General features: G+C 40.6%; 1 protein-coding gene across 23 annotated transcripts in view; it reads left to right on the forward strand.

The window, feature by feature from the left end:
* Positions 1 to 22,219, forward strand: part of ROBO2 (roundabout guidance receptor 2) — a 1,531,972-nt gene that overhangs the window by 1,470,252 nt on the left and 39,501 nt on the right. For 16 of the 23 annotated variants that reach the window (XM_048868811.2, XM_048868637.2, XM_048868676.2 and 13 more), the window contains 5 exons: positions 1,555 to 1,597; positions 3,139 to 3,266; positions 7,225 to 7,506; positions 7,858 to 7,983; positions 14,655 to 14,811. In XM_048868811.2, coding sequence (XP_048724768.2) covers positions 1,555 to 1,597; positions 3,139 to 3,266; positions 7,225 to 7,506; positions 7,858 to 7,983; positions 14,655 to 14,811 — 736 coding nt within the window. The remainder of the gene's footprint in view (positions 1 to 1,554; positions 1,598 to 3,138; positions 3,267 to 7,224; positions 7,507 to 7,857; positions 7,984 to 14,654; positions 14,812 to 22,219) is intronic. The other 7 variants (XM_048868695.2, XM_048868713.2, XM_048868785.2 and 4 more) reach the window with 1 other exon arrangement.

Here is a 22,219-nt window from a genome sequence, read left to right on the forward strand (position 1 = left end):
TGAAATAGAACTACAGTGGCTTTCCAGTAGAGACGGTAGTCCATTCTGTGGTAATGGATAATTAATCATCAACCCCAAAAGCCCTTCCATATGAGATTCCAAAGGGGTTAGTTTTATCACCATTACATTTTGTTAAATGTGTATTGTGAAGCCCCTGGGAGAACTGATAAACTGGCAAAATATGAGGTATCACCAGTATGCTGCTGATATTCAGATTTACATCAACTTCTTTGCTAATCATGGCATTTCCATCTTGGTGCTGTATTGTTATCTGGCTCAGAGTGCAGTATCTGACAGAGTTGGTTAAAGTAAGCCTAGATACAACAAAGGTATTTCTATGTTGGTGGGGGTAACAGCTGGAGAACCTTGCAAATGCTTTGGTGACTGTATATTTATTGATGAAGATGGCTACCCCAGGAAGGTGGTCAGAATTCCCTATTTGGGGGTTATTTTTAACTGAGCTGACCATGGAGCTTCTTTCCATCTGAAATTGCAATCTTCATTTGTAGATGTAGATTTTGTCCAAGATCTTCCGGATCCAGGCTGGACCACTAAAATAGTCTGCTGTAGGACACTTTAATTGGAATTATCTCTGAAAATTATTAATAGATTATTGCCACTGAAGGACCAGGTCTGCTCATTGGCCTTGTTTCACAATACCTAGTGATTTCTGCAGTCCGTTAATTGCACTTGCTATTCAGCAAGTGTGCATCGAAGATTGGTTTAAAATTAGTATATAAAGGAATTAATAACATAGGACCACAATATAGGACTGCCTATATTGCCCTACGTTCGAAAGCAGCACCTTAGAAATGGGGTTTACAACTGTGGGGCCATCCTGAAATATGCCCTGTGAATATATGTTGGGGGCAGGGACGTTTCTGTCAAGGGTCCATTTATGGATTTCTAATATGATTCATATACTTCAAAGTGTATCCTTGGCATCCTTCAGGGCAAGACTGAAGGGATTTTCCCCCATGTAACGTTGATGTATTTGCGTTTGTGTGTTTGATGTTTTTATCTTGTATGTGTGAGGGAAGTGAGGTAGGATTTATACTTGTTTTTCCTCCACTAGAATTCTAGCAGGGCTGCCACCTCTTTGCATTTATCCTATGGAACTAAATATTTGTGTGGTGGCATTATGCTGCTGCATCACGACTCTGATGTCATTAACATACCAGTGTAATGTCATTGTACACTGAAGCAGAAGCATGCCAGGAAAATACAATTTCACCACCTGACATAGTCTCTCACAACAGAGTCATGTCAGAGGACCCATAGTAAATTCAGGGTTCTTTAGCCATCCTGCAATTTTGGCTTACAGGCTACAGGGCAGATTGATTTAGATCTGTCTAGTGGAAGCTCTCAATGTGGCATGTTCTTCTTTCTTGTAACTGCTGTGTTATATTGTGTTATGATGCCCAGAGGTTTTAGTCTTGAGTGATAAAAACTCTAATTTTTTATTACTAATTATTACTAACTGATTTTATTTCCCTCTCTTGTGTTTTTATTTTTTTTTTGTTTTTGTTTTGTTTTTTTAAAAATCCCAAACAGTCACTTTTCAAAGAGGAGATGGAGGACTAATGAGCAATGGAAGGTAGGTTTGTTGTTAAAAAAGATCTATTTCCATCCTATTTTCTTTTTGATGAGGAACTTGAACTTTTCTATAGATAAAGGATTATTATAATAAAAGATCATTTATAAGACTGACAAGGCTGGGAGGAATTAAATGACTTACCACAAGGTTTAATGATCTATCTGTTGGGCACTTTAGAGGAATCAAGTCCAGATGTTTCATATCTCCCAGATGCCCAAGAAGAAATTAGTAGTAAATATCACAAGGAATGTGTTCATTTGTTACCAGGATGTTTATTGCATTAATTAGACATTAGCAAATGAAGTTGCTGTTGTTTAAGACTCCTTATTGGCTCCCTCTAAATTGCTGTGAGTGAACAATTACACATAATCGATCACAAAATAAATGATTCATGGATGATAAATAGGTTGTAGATTGATGGGACTGGATTCCACAACTTTGGCTACTCAATTGAAATTGATAAAAGCTGATAACAAACCCATATATCCTCATCTATTTTCTCTTTGCCAATATGGAGATTGTAATTAGGCCCTGGTAATAACTTCCAATCTCCCATTTAATCAATATTTTAGCAAAAAGAGATTAGGCCTAATGAGAGCTAGTGGATGTGGCAAGAAAACTGCTGGATCTTCTTATTGCTGTTTCCATAGAAACCCATGTTTCTCTTAGGGATTGTACTAGAAGGGGTCTATCAGAAAAAACTACAATGATTACAAATGTTGCTTCTTCCTCATAAGTGTGCTAATAATCCGGAAAACCTTCAGAACTGTGCTTTTCATGTTAAGAGACTGATTTTCCTTGCTAAACACAAAGCACTGGCCACATTTGCCAGGCTGAATTTCAGGATAGGGTTACATTTTTTATCCTGTGCTTAGTGAGTGCAGAGTGTCTTATGGCCAAAGTTCCCTTCCCTTTTTGAGATATCCAAGTCTGACTACAGCTTTCAAAGTTTAATATTACAAGAATATGAAAGCATGCTGTAGTCACAGATAAAAATACTCTTGTGAACTTTCCATTAATCCCACTCAAACTTATTTGCCTCTAAACCATACAAGAGTACGCAAAGAAAGAGCTACCAGCCTATAGACGACAGGCGTACATTTGGGATTCAAGGAGTGAAGAAATAGTAACCCAAAGTCCTGGAAATGGCTGATACAGACCAATTATTTTGAGTGATTGTTCCCTTGAAGTGGCAATTTATCATTCAACCCTTGTTTAGAATCCTTCAGTGGGCCAGCCTACTCCCTGTTTCAGACAGACAACAGAGTTCATTTGGATTCTGGCAGAATCACGACTGATGCCTAGTTCCATTTCAACTGCCAACGTTATTTTCTATATAGCCTTAATTAACTGCTGAAGGTCTTTAAAGCATGAAAGCCTACACAATTTTAATTTGAAATATATTGAAGTCTCCTAAACTGTTTATTACATCCTGTGGCAGGAGGAAAATGATGCAGCCTCTTCAATCACAATCTTGTCCAGAGTTGTCTGACAGACATATTTTCATGTTCATTTCCTTTTTTTTTTTCATCCCGCTTCAGTCGACCAGGTCTGTTGAATGCAAGTGACCCCAGTTATCCTTGGCTTGCAGACTCTTGGCCTGCCACCAGTCTGCCAGTAAACAACAGCACTAGCGGACCCAACGATCTTGGGAATTTTGGTCGTGGAGGTGGGTTTTACTGAATCATGTCATCATACAGTGAATAATGCATTTTATTTTCACTTTAGTTTGTTTTTCATATTGGGTTCTGTTTTGTGCACATGTATATATATTGTGGGGGTGGGGGGGGTTATTCATCAAAGAGCCTTAGCAATGCTGTAAAATTGCTGCCTGGTTCAATACAGTAAAGCACAACAACACTGCTAATTAGTAATGTTTAGGTTTTATCAGCATTTTAGCTCACTATCTCCAGTCCGTATACGTCCTACTCATATCGTTAAATCTATCATCGAAACAGCAATAGTAGAGAAGGGGAGAGAGGTGTGGTCTGGTCTGTCAGTCTGAGTGTAGCACTTGGAGTCGGGAGCTCCTGACTCCCACCCCAGATCTGCAACTGACTGTGTTGCCAGAAGCAAGTCATTTACAGCCAAAACTTTCAGAACTAGTCTCTTATTTTGGCTACCTCAATATTTGGGTGCTCAACATGGACTTGATTTTTAGAAGTGCTCAGCTGCCTCAGGTTCCGTTGGCTTCATCTGAAGTTGTGGGTACTCTGCAGTTCTAAAACTCAGGCCCAAGGTGCCAATTTAGCATCCAGAATCAGAGACTACTCTTGAAAATATTGACTTTCACCTCTTTCACTTCCCCAGTCTGTAAAATCATTGTTGTTATTACTTAACTTTCAGTATTACTTCTTACTGTGGCAAATTAGGCACTTCAGTCATAGAGATTAAAACGCTAAGTGGGAATAGAACAATTCCTATCGCACCAGAGTGTTGAGGATTAATTAGTTATTTCATGTTTGTTATGCTCTGTGATAAGCAGTATATACAAATTATGTTTATTTCAGGGTGGTAAAAAGCACAGTTCTTCCTGTGTACTATGGCTGACTCAAAATGAAATGTTCATCTGCTTTAAAGATGACTTGTAAAGAAAATAGAATTATGTTTGTGCCCCTTTCTGCTTCTTTAAATATAGGGCTAGATAGTGACTTAAGCTATAGCCCAGAAGGCAGCATCACCTCAGAGGAAGCACACACGGTACTCTCCAGGTGCTGCTACTTTCATATGAGGGTAGGACTTAAATTCAGTTTGAGCTGTCCAGAGCAGAGCTCTGGTAAATATTTTAGTCCCACAGGGCTAAAGCCCCAAGGCCCCTTGCTCCACAAACCCTAGCGCCTCCCACAGGACTGAAGTCCTGAGCCCCCGGGCCCACCATGGGGGCTGAAGCCCCGAGCCCTGACACCTCCCACGGAGAATGGGGGGGGTGTGGTGGGCTCTTGGAAATACTCTTATTTAAGCCTTGTAGGAGGATGAACAATCAGCCCTATAGGATGGTATAGAGGGGACAAGGAAATTTCCTCACCTCTTTCTCTACTCCTTTTGGAGGAATGGGTCATGTGGGAGGCAGGAGTGAGCAAGGAATGGCTGTTGTGAGCAGCTTTTGAGCATTTCTACAGAGGAGGAATCTTGTTGCTCACCTCTCTACCCCTGCAGAGCTTCATTGGAGGGCTGGTCTCACTCAGGGCCATAATATATAAAGAAGGCCTCAAAGATTTTTTGAGAGACGGGGTTGTTGAGGAAAGGAATAGAGAGGGGGAGCTATTTGAATTTGTTAGGGTCTTTTTTCCGCTGTGCTTTCATTGGAAGCCCTTTTGGAAGGTCTCGGGCATCATTACTTTGAGTGTTGACTCGTAAACCAAGAGAGCTTAGTGTTTTAGTCAAAAAGGTGTTAAAAAAACAAAAGACTGAGTTTTAAACATGCCAAATAATAATCACATGATTTTTTACTATATAATTACTTTGTGAGTTGACAATTTAATAGTTCATGTGCTCAGCATGTGCACTTTATTGAACTAAAACAATCAATTTATAATACATAGTTCTATTGAAAATTCCTAATATTTATGGGAAACTTATGCTTCGCTGGTAATAAGACAAAGTGAAAATCTCCAAGTACCAGGGAGGTGTTATATTATAAAATTTGCAGTGAAGTGCAATTCTACTTTGAAAAGTGACTATATAGAAATGACACTGCCTTATTCACCAGTGATCTGCTCTGTGCATATATTTAGAGTCATGTCTGATTACGTCAGAGACAAGTATATTTTGCTGTTTTTTTATTCCTAACATCCCTGCAGCAGAGCCAACACAGGCTGATTAAACTGGATTCTATTATTGTTGTACATCATTAACAAAATTGTTTATTCCATTGCACCGTCATGGAACCATTTGAGGCAAGGTAGACTCTTTATTATTGGTGATGGTACACAAGCCAGATAGGACCCAGCTTGACTCTCAGATCTCAGGCTGAGTTTGTAGGGCTGGTAGTTGGGAAAAAAAAATCTGTATAGCTGTAAATTGAACACTGAAAGTACATTAGACCCATGTAAGTAGATGTTAACTGCATGACTTTTGAAAAAATTAACTCTCGTTTTGCAAGCTGTGCTCTTCATTGATTATATCTCACTTCTGTGCCTGTAATTAATCTGTAGTCATGGTAGAATTTAACCATTTTATATACCTGATTGTGCCTCACCAAATAGATCATTGGATATCTAAATCCTTTCACTGGTGCCTGCAAAAGTTGAAAATACAGATGAGCCCAAACCAAATCCTCATTTCCAAAATCTTCTGAATTTGTCCATATTTGACATTTGAACCCAGAATAGTAGTTGTTCTTAGTTATGTTATATTAGTGTCTAGAGGCTGTAACCAAAGACAGGGTCCCATTGTGCTAGTTGCTGTACAGACATACACATAGTAGGAAATAGTCCCAAAAAGCCAACAAATGACCCTGATTTTTACAATGGGTTGAACCCCAGATCTGAGCATTCTGAATTTAGGAGTATTCGTAATTATTATGATTCAAATTTTACAGTCAGAGTCCATGTCCAGCAGCTGGCAGTCATGTTAAAAAGCAGAAGGGTGCTTGCACGTTTTCTAACAGTTGGATTCTACACTGACGACTACTTTTTTGATCTTAAACAAATTAGAAAAAGAGCCACGTTTGAAATACTTGGCTCTGGGAGCGTATAATAAACTGAGCAGTGTTCCTGCCTATGCCATTGTACCAGTCACCTTCCCGGCACTTTTTCATACTTCAGAGGTGTTCACTTTTAAATCTAATATTCTGCCAGTAAATGTCACTGTGAAATTTCGGAAGGAGAGCGAATTTAGATCTAAAGGATTAAAATTATAATTCTGCAATATGTAAAATGATTCAGCCTGTGGAAAAGTGAGCAGATATGTTGTTTCTAAGGTTTAATTTCAATCTATACATAGTACAGTTTTTGAACTGAGTTGTTCTCTGTTTCCAGCAGTGTACTGTATCATTATAATTGATTGATCACCTTAATCTCTTGAGTGTAGCTGAAATCTTGTCACATTCTGAAATGACTTATTCATGTCAGTTTTCCTGTATTGTTGAGATGAAATGTCTTGTTTAGGTTCTAAAATCAAACCAGATAAACTGATGGAAAAAAACTTTAGAAAACTTTAGAAAAATGCACTTTGTGCCCTGAAAAGAATTACTTAGAGAAGCCTTGGCATTCATTCAGTAGTTTTGCTAGATATTTGCAGGGAGGTGGTTTCCTCTGTGATTTGTAGATTAACTTCTTTCATCATTTCCCTAAAGCCCAGATAGTTTAATTGGTTCTGACATGGAATGAAAAATCGAAAATATTCTTCAGTAGTGAAATATTCCAAACTTCACTTTCACAGTTGAAGGTATGGAAGAAAAAAGATGATTTTAGGCAGTGAAACGTGAAGGACAAGTGGTAGGCCTGTCACAGATGCTGATAGCTTGGCAATGGTTGTACATCATCTTCCCTTCATTGGCTCATGGACCCTGTCTCAGCTGAAATGCAAACGTGCAGAATGACACATTTATTTTTCATCTTAAACCTTGATAGTTTCAGGCTTCCTGTGCATCACTGATTTGTTCCATTTCCCTATGCTCACCACAGATGTGCTGCCACCAGTGCCAGGCCAAGGGGATAAAACTGCCACTATGCTTTCTGATGGAGCCATTTACAGCAGCATTGACTTCACCACCAAAACTAGTTACAACAGTTCCAGCCAAATCACACAAGCTACACCATATGCCACCACGCAGATTCTGCATTCCAACAGCATCCATGAGTTGGCAGTCGACTTACCTGACCCGCAGTGGAAAAGCTCAATTCAGCAAAAAACTGACCTCATGGGATTCGGTTACTCTCTGCCAGACCAAAGCAAAGGCAACAATGGTGATTCCTGCTCTTATTTTCCGGAGTCTGTTTATTTTCCTGGATCTTCTGTGCATGAATTAGAAAATTGTAGTTTATGATTTATTATTCATATTTACCTTAACTAATAACACGCACCTTGCACGCATACTGTTCTTTACACCATCTCAAAATAAATTGTTCTGTGCTTTAGTCCTCTTTGTCTCACCGTAATCTGCAGCCCATCTGTATTTCCATTAGGACAGGCTAGGTAAAACATTTCCCACAGTCCCACCACATCTGCTTCTGACTTGCTAACTGCATGTTCTGCATGTGCTTGTGCTGTAAACTAATCACATGATGTCACTATGACCTTTGCCCTTTAACCCTTAGCCTTACTTTACATCCCTGACTACCGATTGGCTGAGGGATTGTCTAATAGAATGCCACACAACCAGTCACAGGATTTCAGCACCACCAGCTCTCACAACAGCTCAGAAAGAAGTGGCAGCCTCTCAGGTTGGTTTCATTACAACGTGTGTAAAGAGAAGTATTTGTGTTTGTAAGCAGCTTGCTCTGTGGTCCTGATTATAACCATGAAAGAGAGATTACTTCAGTCACAATTTACAGTCAAATATTGTGTCTGTCCATGTTCACTGAACATGTCATAGTCTATAAAAACATGCTTTTACAAAAAACAACATCTTATTTGTCCAGGCTACACAAGAAACCTATTAAGATGTAATAGGAATATCTTTCTACACTTTGTATCTTTTACTTTTCAGTGTAATTGGAAATCTTACTTTGTAACATTCTCACCCTTCTAGTACAATGTTGAATTTATTCCCAAATCAGTCTTCACTTTACAGTACAGATTATCTCTTTTGAGCCTCATGAACTGGTTAATATTTTTGTTGAATCATTATTGGATCCCAGCTCCTGTGAGCCAGGTTATAAACTTTATATAAACAAAACCACCAGAAACAGCAAAATTCTCAGGTCCAAAGAAATCCTCAAGATGGTTAGTATTTCACAAATTGTTTCAAGTCTGCATACAAACATAATGTAAATAGAATGTGGGTGCTGCATGCTATATTGGAAACATAACACATTTTCACTGAACAACAATGAATGCTGTTTCTTTATAAATACTCTTTAATTTTGACCTTGTTGAAATAATATTATTGTAAAATTATGCCATTTTTAAAGTAAAACCAAAACCAAAAAACTTGCGTTTAAAGTGAAAGTATGTCATTTCATTTAAGCACACTAGGAAAGAGTTCTAGGGATTTTAACTAACGGTACATATTTTTTCTGCAACCTTTGAAATTCTGTTATAAACTGAAACAACCAGAACAATAGAAATGGTTTCTGTAGGTCAGTTTTAATGATGATTCAAAATAAATGTTGAGATCATACAGCTATAAATGTTGGCCTGTAACTTAAGTAGCCAAAAGTATTCTCACATTTTACAGGAAACAATAACTTGATTCTAGTTAGATGAGAAAATAGGCTTATTGTGTTGGCAAAAAGAGACTGTAAGTTAATGTACTGTGGTACTTTACATGTTTGTACTTGCTCTCTAATCTGAGGTGCATTGACACGTATCTTAGAAAATTAGCTCCTCCTTTCAAGTGCTAACATTTCTATTCCGAGATTTTGAGTCTGATACCTAGTATGTGCTAGGTATCAGAGGACAGTATCAAGCTTTTAAATGTGTTGTTTGTATTGCAATCAGTCCAACTGGCAGATTCTGTTCAAGGGCTGGATTCATTCAAATATTTGATTGTAGAATCACTGAAATTCAAGGTGAAAAGACTTTTGAATTTCTGGCCTAACTGGCATGGAAAAATAAGACTTGTAAGGAACAATATTCAAACATAAACTAGACATTGCATTCTAGCTCTCTGTTCCTCTGATCAGGCACTGGAGTTCTTTTACCTATAGAGAGTGAGGAGAGGACAAATCCCTTTCCACAAAGCAGCACGTGGCCCATATCCACAAGGATCACAGTAATACAAGTTCCCACCCCACATTCTCCCTCCCTTTCCCCAAATATCCCCCCTTTTTCCATAAAAGTCATATTCTCCTCAAGCCTCATACTATTTCTCTCCCTCCCCCGCTTTTTTCCACCAACCTTGTATTTCTCTCCTTATTTCCCATTCTGTCCTCCATTCATTCCTTGAAGTTCCCTGTCCCTTCTCAAAATCATTCAAGTCTTCCGTCTCTGCACATATGCCCCTTTAGTTTGCTATCCAGTCCCTGGCTTTTATCTCACGAATCTCTTTTCTTCTCCCAGATCCTTCTCCCCCAAAGTGTTGTCCTAGACTTTTGTCCTCGTCTTCCCAAATTTCTCCTCTCAAACAGTCCCTCAAGTTTCTGCTTCCCCTTCCCAGTATCCTCAAGGTCTCCCAGTACTTGTCATTTCTCCCCAAGTTCCAGCTGTCGCAGCATCCCACACTCCCCAGCTCTCCTTGCCTAAGGTCCTCTTCTTGTACTTGTGTCCAAGGTCCCCACTTTCCCAGAATCCCCGTCACATTCTGGGGTGCAATCCAGACAGATGAGGGGTTGTGTCATTACCTGCCCTGTAACCCTGAGTGCCTCAAAATGCTCTGCTTCATCTTTGGTTGGAGGCTGCCAGCAGGCATACAAGCCTGCACCGGGAGTGTCTGTGTATTAAGCAGCTCTGAGTCAGCAAATCTGATTCCAGGAGCCTGCTTGTTACACCACTGCCCCACTCTGTCCTCCACCAGCCTTGATTACATCAGGCAAGATGACCCCAACCCCTGCCCCCAGTCCCAATTTTTCTCAAAACTCTGTGCTCTGCAATGTCCTGCCCTTTCCTGCTCCACTCAGAGAGAGATTAAGATTTGTTTGTTCTTTCAATAAAATAAAAAAATTAATTTAAAAAAATGTTCAAGGTAGTTTCCTTACAAATCTACCTTCCAGCAAGATGGCTAAGCACCCTCTTGGTCAGGATCTCCCACAAAGTCCAAAGTGCTCAGTTGCTTTGTCCTCTTTGGTGAAAGATCCCTTGTTGTTCTTTGCCCCTCTCTTTTATAGTCCAGTGCACCTTTGAAATGGAGTCTTCTGAAGATTACCCCCCAGGGTAAAGTTCATTTAAGGCAACATGGAGTCTGGTGGTGAAGGACGTTTCATGCTGGTTTCTTGCCCTGCTAGTGTGTGCTAAAATGTAAATTGATCTGTGTACTACAATCTTCTCCCCCTGCTGTGATGCTCAGTAGTGCTACCCTTGTTGGCTTGATGGTCCTGAGCTCCTTCTCTGTAAATTACTTTCATATTGTCTCTTATTGTATCTAGAAAGCACCTTCAAAGTGGCAGAACCTATTCCTTTGTCTAGGGTAGGGTAATGTTAGCCCTGCCTGGCAGACACACTTTGATAACACAATATCCAATATGTTTGTAATTTTGAATTTGTCCTCCATATATACACCATGAAACAATATTAATGAACAGTATGCTACTAGTGTTTTATTGATATCTTACATGATACCTTTTAGATACAGGTTCTGACATTATCAGATAACAGTGAACCCCTTGCCCTCTTGCATTGGTATGGTATTAGGGTCTCACACACCGAATACCTATCCTCAATGTTCAAGGTCTCCCCTGCCTTTCCTTGCCCCAACTTCCTTCCCTGTTCTTGTCTCCCACAGGTTCCTTCCTCCCTATTGTTCCCCTTATATCTGCCTCCCCCAAGCTCTTCCTTTTACCTGTCCCCAAAGTTTCCCCTTTTACTAGTTCCCCTTTTCTCTAAGTTCCCTCAGGTGCCCCAGTTTATGTCCATCTTCTGCCCTTGCAATGTTCCATGTCCCTCCAGCCTCATTTCTATCCTCCCCTTCCCAAGGATGCATTTAATCTATTCCTGGGAGGTTCCTTTTTCCTTAAGCTGCTACCCCATTTTCCTTCCTGCCCTAAGGTTCTCCTTTTGCCATCCAAAGTCTTCCTTTTCTACACTTTCCCCTTCCTTTGAAAGTTCCTCCTATATCTATCTCCAAAGAGGGGAAGAAGAAAAGAGACTGCTGTGCCAGTCTCATAGCTAGAACACCTTCTAACCAGCTCAGCTCCCTCCCAGCTCCTGCCTCTCACCAGCTCTCAGACCATCCCAGACAGAAGGGGAGGAACCCTGGCAGAGAAGGCACAGAGCTGAGCTAGCTAAAATGGGGAGTCTCAGCTGCAGCGTCCCTCCAGCTGGGCTGAACTGAACCCCAGCGTGGCAGCCTGCAAGAGGGTGAACGAGGTGACTGAGCACTTCAGTATAAAGCAACAGCCTGATTGCGGTGGCAGTCTCTACTGCCTCTCCTCTCCTTAGCTAGCCAAAAGGGGCTGTTGTCCCTCACAAGTGAAAAGTTCTGGTGTACCTGAGCTGCACTCACCCCGCCTCCATCATTATGCCCCTTGCTGGGTCTCTGCTCATATTGCTGGGATGAGACAAGCAGGGCTTGATGCATGGTTGGCACCACCACCTACAGTTCAGCTATGGCTTAGAAATCCTGTCTTGCTTGCGGTGTTGTGACCTTTGACCCTATTTTGGCTGGTATTTGCCTAGCTGCATACTCAGATCAGCATAACATGAGAGCAAGATGGGCAGGCTGGTTTAGGCTGTGCTTTCTGAAGCTAGTCTTTGCTGTAGAAGATGCTTCATCCCAGATATGAGCTCGTGTGGGTTGGTCCACTTAACTTTTTCCTGTAGGATTAAGAAACTAACATGGGAATTATTACTCCTCCGGATTCCTCCACAAGATGACTGACTACTTGAAGAATCCAGTACTGGAATCATATAGACTTACTGTTCTGGTTGATGCTTCTGGGTTTTGCTCAGGATCTCATGGGTTCCATGATAGCCACAGGTTTTTCCAAGTGGTTGAAGATTTGCTTGCATCTTCTCTTTGAGCTGTAATAGCAAAATATATCTTGAAAATATTTGTCTTAGTCATGGTCAGTGCCACCCCTCCTCTTGGCTGGGATTCAGAGGCGCTATCCTAAATTATGTTGATTTGGATGGGGGCAGATATGTGTGGGAAATATTTTAATGATTGGCCTAGAAACACGGATGGCTTCAGCTGTGTTGCAGGCTTCTCGGCTGGACGCTGCTGACTACGCATTGATAAACTTCCATTTGGGTTGTTTGGTAGACTATTATGACAATCTTTTATTCACCTCTACTGATAGACTGACACCCCCACATTATATAGCCCCTGAATTGCCCCCCAAAACACCACAGTTTAGGGCTGACAAGTAAGAGTTGATGTTTCAAGAGAGGATGCTGGCACACCAATCCTAGAAAATTCACTCTGAATAGGAATGATCAAAACATAGAGGGTTTTTTGGGTTTTTTTGGCTGTGCCAGGTACATGGAAATCTTGCCATGCTGTTGGTTGCGTCTCACCCAGTGCAGGTACAGGAGACAAAAGGAGTGGGTGATGACTGATTTACCTCTTGTAATCTCATAGGAAAGGGAATATCAGACAACAGAGTGGCATGGGGCAGGCGGGGGGGGGGGGAGGGGAGAGAATGACAGGGGGATTTTAACAACCATCTCTTTTGTACATGTCCTACCTCCAAAATTGCATTTGCAATAGGGAAAGAGAGAATAAAATACAGTAGAACCTCAGCGTTACAGACACCTCAGGAATGGATGTTGTCCATAACTCTGAAATGTTCGTGATTCTGAACAAGCTGTTATGGGATGTGCCTCAGGGCGGACTGCTCGGAGCGGGAGCTCACAGCTCTGCATTGGCTGTCCGGCGAGTGGGGGTGGGGATAGGCAGCTGGTTCTAGCCCCCGGCTGAGAGGGTAAATGAGTGAGGCACCCTGGGGCACCGCAGTGTCAATGGGTGGACAGTGCAGGCTGTGGCCCTTTAAAACTGAGCTGTCCTCCAGAGCTCAGCGTGCAGGTAGGAGCTCCAGCATGTCCAGCAGCTTGCACTGCAAGCCAGGTTTCAGTAGCAGCTCAGGAAGTTTCTTTCCTGGTCTCTGAGCTTGCAAACTTGCCCCCCTCCCAGACAGGAGGGAGTGGGAGGGGAAAACAACATTCACCACCTCCGACCTGTAAGAGGCTGCTCCGCGTTGTGGCACATAGGGGGTGGGGGTGCCTCCCTTTAAGATACAATACCAGTACAGTACAGTACTGTATTTGCTGGTTGTTTGTTGGTTTTGTCTCCACTGCTGCCGTATAGCTTATTTCCGGTTCCTCATGGTGTCTGGTTGACTGGTCAGTCCCTAACTCTGGTGTTCGTATCTTTGAGGTTGTACTATAAAGGGAGGACAAAGAAAAGAAAAAAGGGTAGAGAGGAAGGAGGGAGCAAAGAACAGATGTGTGGAAACTGATTTGTTTCCACCAAACAAGAAGGGATTCAAGTGGAAGTAGCACAAAAAGGTGGAAAAGGGTGAAGAAAAGTGTGGATAAAAGAGGGTACAAGGCAATGAACAAAAGGGGGGAAAAGAGGGAGAAAAGCAAGGAATATTACCCACCTCATTTCCACCTGCATCTTCCCAGTTTTGAGTTGCACATCCAATTGTAGTGCCCAATCACCTTTATGTCCACAAGCTATTTGCATGCTTTCTACAAAATAAACCATGTGAAGCATACTCTCCGAAAACATTTTGAAAGGCTCATTGATACTTTTTTTTTTATTGAACTTGCTCATACCGTTTTAGCAGAAACCCAATTACTTTTACCTTTACGTTTTGACAACCATGCTTGTCATTCTGGCTGAAAGAAATTGACTCTAATAGCAAAGTTTTAGGTTGTGTCCTTAACCTCTCTGTTTTCCACAGAAAGAGATTATGCAAAACAGTCTTATAAATACACTGAAATCTGACATTTGAAAGAATATGCTGTGGTCTATTATTTTTTCCAACAATGAATGCATGGAGGCTTAAAGCAGACATGAATAAATCAATACATATATTTTTATATTTTTATGGAGTTCATATTTTAAAAAGAAGCAATTTTCAGCAATTACGTGAAATATTTTCCCATTTCATCCTGTTATTATTTAGAACCTTGAAACAACCTTAACATGTTGATGCTGATGTTGCTAAGATATAAATACATCTTCTTTTTTGGGGCATGCCATCTGGAATCAGAATTCTTCCAAAGAAAAGTACAAAGCCAACATATTTCATTTCCATTATATTTCTGTAAATTTTTGTTGATTTTGCAGGTGGGAAAGGAGGAAAAAAGAAGAAAAACAAAAATACTTCCAAGCCCCAGAAGAATAATGGGTCTAACTGGGCCAGTGTTCCTCTACCACCTCCTCCGGTGCAGCCGCTCCCAGGCACAGAGCTGGAGCACTTTGGAGAGGACCAGCAAGAAGCAGGGTGAGGCCTTTTCTTCTGTTGACACAATCAGTAGTTCTTTATCACAGTCAATTTTGTCTTCATGTGAATAAAACATCCTTATCTTAGACTGCCTGCAAGCCATGGCAATGCATTCCCAGTTATTATATTGCTTATTGTTTGGTAGAAAATATACGATCTTTGTGAAATAAGGGCTTTATCCTGCAACCTTTTGTCATGTAAATTGTCTTCATGAAGTCCAGAGTGTCTGCTTCCATGAGTAATGGTTTCATGATCTCTTCAGAGTGTCCCAAAAGGGCACTAAGGACAACCTTGCTTCATAATAATTTAGAGCTGATTCTACTACCCTTACTCATGCGAAGTAGTACCTTACTCTGCAAGTAGCTCCACTGAAGTCAGTTGGGCTTCTTGAGGAGGAAGGTGCTTCTCATGGTGAATAAGGGTGGCAGAATCTGGCTATTAGACTTTTCTAAAGTCTGGCAATAGTAGATCGGTCACCAAAGAGACACCAAAATGGGATAATTTTAGAAGACCTGCCAGTTGATGATACTCAACTTGCAGAATTGAAAAAGGAGCTAAAGTTCTAGACACGCTATATGTGTGAGTTTCCGGAATTTCAACATGTATCTTGACACTTTAAACCTCTTTGGATTGCTAACACTCATTTCCAGGGACAGAAAAGCATGCAACAAACATTTTAAAATGGGAGTGGACATTTTATGTAAAGAAAAACAATCCTGTGATTTGTTTTCATAACTTATGTATTTAACATTTTTCAGAACAGTCACAATATAACAAAAAAGAAATTATACCAAATGTAGGAAAACAGATGGAAATGTCAAATTCATCTCTGGTGGAGCCTGTGGAAGTCAGTGGAGCGCCATCAGGGATAAATTTGGCCCATCTGTCTGTATTGATAACCCAATATTTTCAGATCATGAGAAATAATATTAAAAATAATCATAGTATCCTACATCTTCCTTTTTTTAAGTTAGAAGCTAATCCTCTTGTTCCCCTTGTCCTAGAGTAAGGTCATGACATATTTAATGAATCATCTCCCAAAGCTACGGTTGATGTAAGTTATGTTAGTACATTTTAATTGGCAAACCATATATTGTTTGTGTATTTGCCAGTGTTTGGCATACTTACCAGAATACATACTAAACTTTATAAAACTCACTCTTCCCCCTTCTCACTGTGGTATCCTTCAATCTATCCTTCTTTTCCCCCATCCCTCCCCATTACCTTCCCAACAGGCCTACACTTCCCCACCCTCTGTGAGGCCTTCATAAACTTCTTTCTCCATTAACATGTTACCTTCAGTGTCCCCTATTCTCCTTGTCACCAGCCATAGCAACTTCTTTTCCTGCAATTCCTCAATAGGTCTCAGCTGCCTCCCTCTCATCCCTATGAACTTGCTAGCTGGAGTTAATTACCCATTCCCTTGGTTCATATGTTTCTTTCTAACCTCACAGTTTTTCTTGTCCCTGACTCTCCAGTACATTTCCTTAATTTTTCTTCCTACTAGTTCCCCATTTTTCCCCCACACACTCATCTCTAGCACCAGCATCTTTAGTCAACACTTACTATTGATACCACCTCTTATTGTGGGGCAAAACTGTTCTGGCTGCTTCTCTCTAGGGCACTCATCCCAAAAGAAGAATTCTGGGTTATGTAACTCGGAATAGGATAGAGAGACTGCCAGAGAGCTGTGCCTCCTCAGTCCAGAAATGGACTCTGCACCTTTAAGAGGGGGAGGTGGGATTTGTCTGGCTGGCTGAATGAAGGGAACAGTGCTTTACGGCTGGGGGTGGGTGGAGAGGAAAACTGCTGCACAAGGGACAAGGGGACAGTGTGGCGACACTGACTTATCTCCTGGGAACCAGGACGAGTAGAAGGATTTAAATGGGGTAGCCCTGTGTGTGTTACAAAGAGCAGGGTGGGGCAGTGTGATCAGTGAATTCCAGATAGGTGGGTGGAAAAGGAGGCTACTGGAGATTAATATGTTGTGCAGGAACTGGAGCCTATTAGAATGTCATGGGAAAGGAAAAAGGTTGTTAGTTACTGAAACGGAAAGAAATTTTATTTACACTATTTTGATATGGGCACAAAGGTTCCGATACGGTTCCTTTCAGAAAATGGGCAAAGGCTCAGATCCATTCTTATGTTTCTGCCCTCAATCTAGCATAAACAGTTTAGTGTTCGTTAATCTCTGTCATGCTTACAAGGATCTATCTGTCCCTTTAAACCACCCTCCTTCCAAAATACCAAAATATAGGTGATCAAATAAATCTAAAATATTGTCTTTAATCCAGGTTCTGCTACCCTTATTCACAATGAATAGTATCCAGCTCCATGAATTTATGGGATGACTTCCAGAGTAAGATTCCATTCAACCTGAGTAAGCATGCCAGAATCAGTAAGGCTCCTTACTATACCTAGAGCTATTCAAATATATTTTCCAGCCAAACAGATTTGATCAATCCAACAGAAATTCTCTAAACATTTCAGTCAACCCAAAAATGCATTTTTCAGGGAAAAAAAGTTTTGCACCCTAAATTTGATCCAGCTCCATTCCCTATATATATTTTGGACTTCAGAGTACTCTCTATATTTAAGGATTTTTTCCAAAAAATGCAGTCTACTTTAATAGAGTATTATAAAAATTTAAGACTTGATAAATAATAATAATTCTCTAGATCAGCTTGGTTTTAAAGTTATTTTTTTAAATTAATGTGTGTTAATATTTCACTAAAATAATTCTGCAATAATAGGCAAACTACTTCCATCTTCTTTAAAGATGACAAATAGATAAATGAGACAGGTGAATTGAAGTACCATCTAGTTAAAGCCTTTGTGACACAGGGCTTAACTTCTTAGTTGCATAAAATATCTAGAAGGAAGAAATTATATTAGTCACCAAGACAACACTGGTTATTTCAGGTAGAGTAATCAGGGATATTGACAGCACACTTTCAAGTTCCACACAATTCAGGCTCAGTTTTTGCTATGTTTATCTTTGAAATTACACTTTTTAGTTAGTTATAATGTCACATTGATAGTAATGGCAACCAGACTTTCTAAAGAATATCAAAATGACCAAAAAAATAAAATAAAATTAGACTTACAGATCAGATCCGCAGCTGGAATAAATAGACACAGCTCCACTGAAATTAGTAGAGTTTCACTGATTTATACCAGCCGAGGATCTAGCCTTCTTTTTTCTTTCAACCTCTAGAGTCAAATGAAAGTACAAAATCAAGATTGTATTTCCTACGTCAGCTTTAATATTGACATATTGGAAAACAGTTGCTTAGATTTTTCTTTTTATAATTTTATTTATCTTAATTAGTTTGATTTCTAACATACATTTCTAACATATTACATTTTAAATCTGAAAATCACATATTTAGAAATAACCATGTTGCACAGGAAAACTGAATCCATTCAGGCAGGCCTTGCAATGTGATCTGAAGATGAACAAACGTATACCAGCAGGACAGTGTCCTGGAGAATGCTCAATTTCCAACCCTCTCCTCTTCCTAATCCCTGAGTTCCCATTTATGGACTCTTACCATGAGCATCCTAACTAAACTCAACTGCAAAGGATTTTATACTTCAAAGTTAATGCATTAAATTGCACCTGGAGCAGCATTATCAGTAGCGGCCTGTGAAGCACATGTTTATTATAATCTACATTAGCCTCATCATTAAATTAGCAGGCAGCAACCTTGTGCACTAGATTAAGTTTCCAGATTGTTTTCAAGGGTAGCATCAGATGAAGTGCATTATAGTAATGCAGGCCAGAACTAACTTTTGTGACATCTACAACCAAGAACAATGGTCATGGTCACCTAGCCAAACTCTTAGCTCTTTACTGCTCTCCAGATATGTACAAGGGTCTGAAATCAGTCCCATGCTCCCCCAAACCCTTGTAACATAAAATGGATATATTGGGCCAAATTCTCCAGTTCACTAAAGCCATTTTGTGCCACTAAGGCACTTTGCACAAGTGGCCTTAAAATGGCCAAGGATCATCAGTGGAGAATTCAGGAACTCCCTGCTCAAGGAAATGGTTGCCACCTGCTGTGCCAGGCACCTGCAACACAAATGGACAGAGGAGGTGTGCTCCAGGAGTGGGGTGAGGAACCAATGTGGCATAGCAGAGCTCCTGCTTTGAGCAGGGGGTTGGACTAGATGATCTTCTAAGATCCCTTCCAACCCTGATATTCTATTCTATTCTATTCTGTTCTATTCTATTCCACGATACCATATTCTCCAGTGACCTAACTTAGTGCTGCTCCTGTGTGGCTCCAACTTGCACTGGAGTTGAGTGGCTAAAGATTATAAAATAGCTTCAACTGACTACCTGTGGCTGCCCCCATCCTTTCCTTTTGCCTGAGTTATGCTGGATGAGATAAAGAATCTGTCCTATTCTCTCAACTGAGGGAGCAGACGTCATGTCCGAATCAAAGCAGACTTTTCTATGGTGTGGGCTATTGGGTAAGTTATTCAGAAAGTCAGTGTTATGGATATTTCCAGCTCTCTTTCCTGATCTTCTGCTAACACAGGAGTGGGCAAAATTTTGCCCCTGAGGGCCACATCTGGGTATGGAAATTGTATGGTGGGCCATGAATGTTCACAAAATTGGGGATTGGGGTATGGAAGGGGGTGAGGGCTCCAGCTGGGGGTGCGGGCCCTGAGGTAGGGCCAGAAATGAGGAGTTCAAGGTGCAGGAGGGGGCTCCAGGCTGGGGCAGCGGGTTGGGGTGTGTGGGGGCTCTAGCTGCGTGCGGGCTCTGGGGTGGAGCTGGGAATGAGGGGTTGGGGGTTCAGGAGGGTGCTCTGTGCTGGGACTGAGGGGTTCAGAGCGTGGCAGGGGGATCAGGGCTGATGATTGGGGTGCAGGCTGCGGGCGGTGCTTACCTCAAGCAGCTCCTGGAAGCAACGGCATGTCTTCCCTCTGGCTCCTATGCGGAGGCGCAGCCAGGCAGCTCTGCATGCTGCCCCGTCCACAGGTGCTGCCCCTGCAGCTCCCATTGGCCACAGTTTCTGGCTAAAGGGAACAGCACTTGGGATGGGGGCAACGTGTGGAGCCCCCTGGCTGCCCCTACACATAGGAGCTGGAGCGGGGACATGCCTCTGCTTCCAGGAGCCATGTGGAGCCACGGCACACATGGAGCAGGGTAAGCCCTGGACCTCGCTCCCCAGCGGGAGCTTGAGGGCCGGATTAAAACATCTGAAGGGTTGGATGTGGCCCCTGGGCCATAGTTTGCCCACCGCTGTGCTAACACCATGTCCATTCCCTTCTGTCTTCCCTAACTTCTCATAGTTCCCCCACATGCCCTTTGTACCTTCTCTCCTTTCCCTGAACTATCATCAGTCAAGCACCCTCCCAATTCCCCTTCTGAAGAAACTGTATTTTTCTCCTTGTTTTAGTTAATAGTCTGGACAGTGGCTGCATTGAACATTGATTGTTTAATTATTATTACCGTTCATTTTTAATATTTTTATTTCAGTGTTTAATTTTATCACTAATAATATACATCATTCCACTCAACCCCAGTAATGAAACCCTTCATGCAGACAGCTAGTTATAAGACAGGTTTAATTATTGCTACTGATTATTCCTAACTAGAAATAAAAAGGAAATATTAATTAGTTATTATATCAATGTAATTGTTAATCATATTTCTTCTTGAGGAAAAAGTAATGAAAGTAATAATATGATACTCTTTTAATTCAAATACATCCTTTTGGCCAACACCTGAAGAAAGGGACCTTCCTTGCTTGAAAGATTGTGTATTATAACAAATCTGCGGTGTAAAGACCAATGTATCACATTGTTTATCTTATCTAATTCATATTGTAAAGAGAGGGCAACATGTCAATGCAGTATATATTAGTTTGTTAACAACCAAATATAAATAGGTTAAAAAACATAAGAGAATAAAGTGGCAACAGTAATGGGAACGTACAGATTTTGGGTTTTCCAGGACATGTTTCAGACATGGACTTTAAGTGAATTACTGTGGAATCATTGTCAGAAATCCCTGGTGATATTAAGCACTCATATTTTATAGATAGCTATTATGAAAGTGTAAAATTGTATTTTATTCAGAAACCATGGATGTTAACAATATTTACTGTGCTACAGTGTCATCAGCTCCAAAAACTAAGCAAGGTATATCAGATGAAGTGAGTTAGCTGTGAAGGTCATCACAGATAAGTGCCAGCAATGCCTTGATTCTATATCACACCATCAGGTATTCTGTAGATATTATATTACATAAAAAATTTTAAAAGAACATTAAGGTTTCAAAAGCAATCATTCAAAAGTTAGGAAATACCCAAATTAAGTTTGCCTGTGCATATGCATTATGATATTGTCTTTAATTACATGATCCTTTCCACCAAACTTCTGTCTGTAAAGTCAAGCTCCTTTAACAATTATGTATCTAAACTGTACAGACTTCTACACAGGGAGAGGGAAATTGTACTTTCATACATTTTAGAAGTCTCTAAATATTGTGTAAAATAGCTTTTCTGTCCATAATGCAACTTTGATGTTCTCTCTCTCATGATACGTCAGGGCTAGAAACAATAGCTTTATTGGAATGGAAGATAGAACTTCAGTTTCTAGCCTTGATCAGTCACAATATATTAGACCCTCAACTTTTCTTTGGTCCAGGACTGAGTATTACACTCAGACCAATGTAATTCTAGCTGAGAATTCCTTATTTGAGAAGAATGAAAGAAGGACATATTTTTGGGGCATTTTTTTTAAATTTGTGGCAGCTGTGTTGAAGATGTTTAGAAGTGTTGAATGTCATCTAAGCAGTCCCAATAGAGATTAATTAATTGGTGAGGTACTGGCAGAGAAGTCCAGGTGCATGATAAATGCAGTTTATCAGATAGCTCTGTAATTTATCATGTGTATCTAACCTCCCCTTGTGCTTGGGGTGAATTGGGTGTGTTGCTGTTGTATGCATTTAATACTTTTTTTAGGTTTCATAAAATACACAAAGGCAATATACACAGTTTACAATCTTCGTGAAAACCATAACTTTTGAATTCACTACATATAATGCATTGATGTACTATGTACTATTGTATTAATGAAAACTAGTATTTTACATTTAGAGCCATATTCCCTCCCCTGTTTCTGGCTCCTTTGTAATGAGCATGCAGAAAAAGGGCAAAACATTTTAAAGTATTTAGGTGCCTAAAGATGCAGATAGGCACCTAGTGGAATTTTCAGAAGCACCTAAGTACCCAGCTCCAATGGCATCTAGGCACTACTGAAAATCCCACTGGGTGCCTAAATACCTTTTTTAAAATATGGCCCTAAGGGTATGTCCACACTGCACTCTAAAACCCATGGCAGCTCCAGCCTGAGCTCTACACTGCTGTTTTTAATGCTGTAGCAT

The sequence above is a fragment of the Caretta caretta genome, chromosome 1 (assembly GCF_965140235.1).
Source record: "Caretta caretta isolate rCarCar2 chromosome 1, rCarCar1.hap1, whole genome shotgun sequence".
In the NCBI taxonomy this organism is placed as follows: Eukaryota; Metazoa; Chordata; order Testudines; family Cheloniidae; genus Caretta; species Caretta caretta.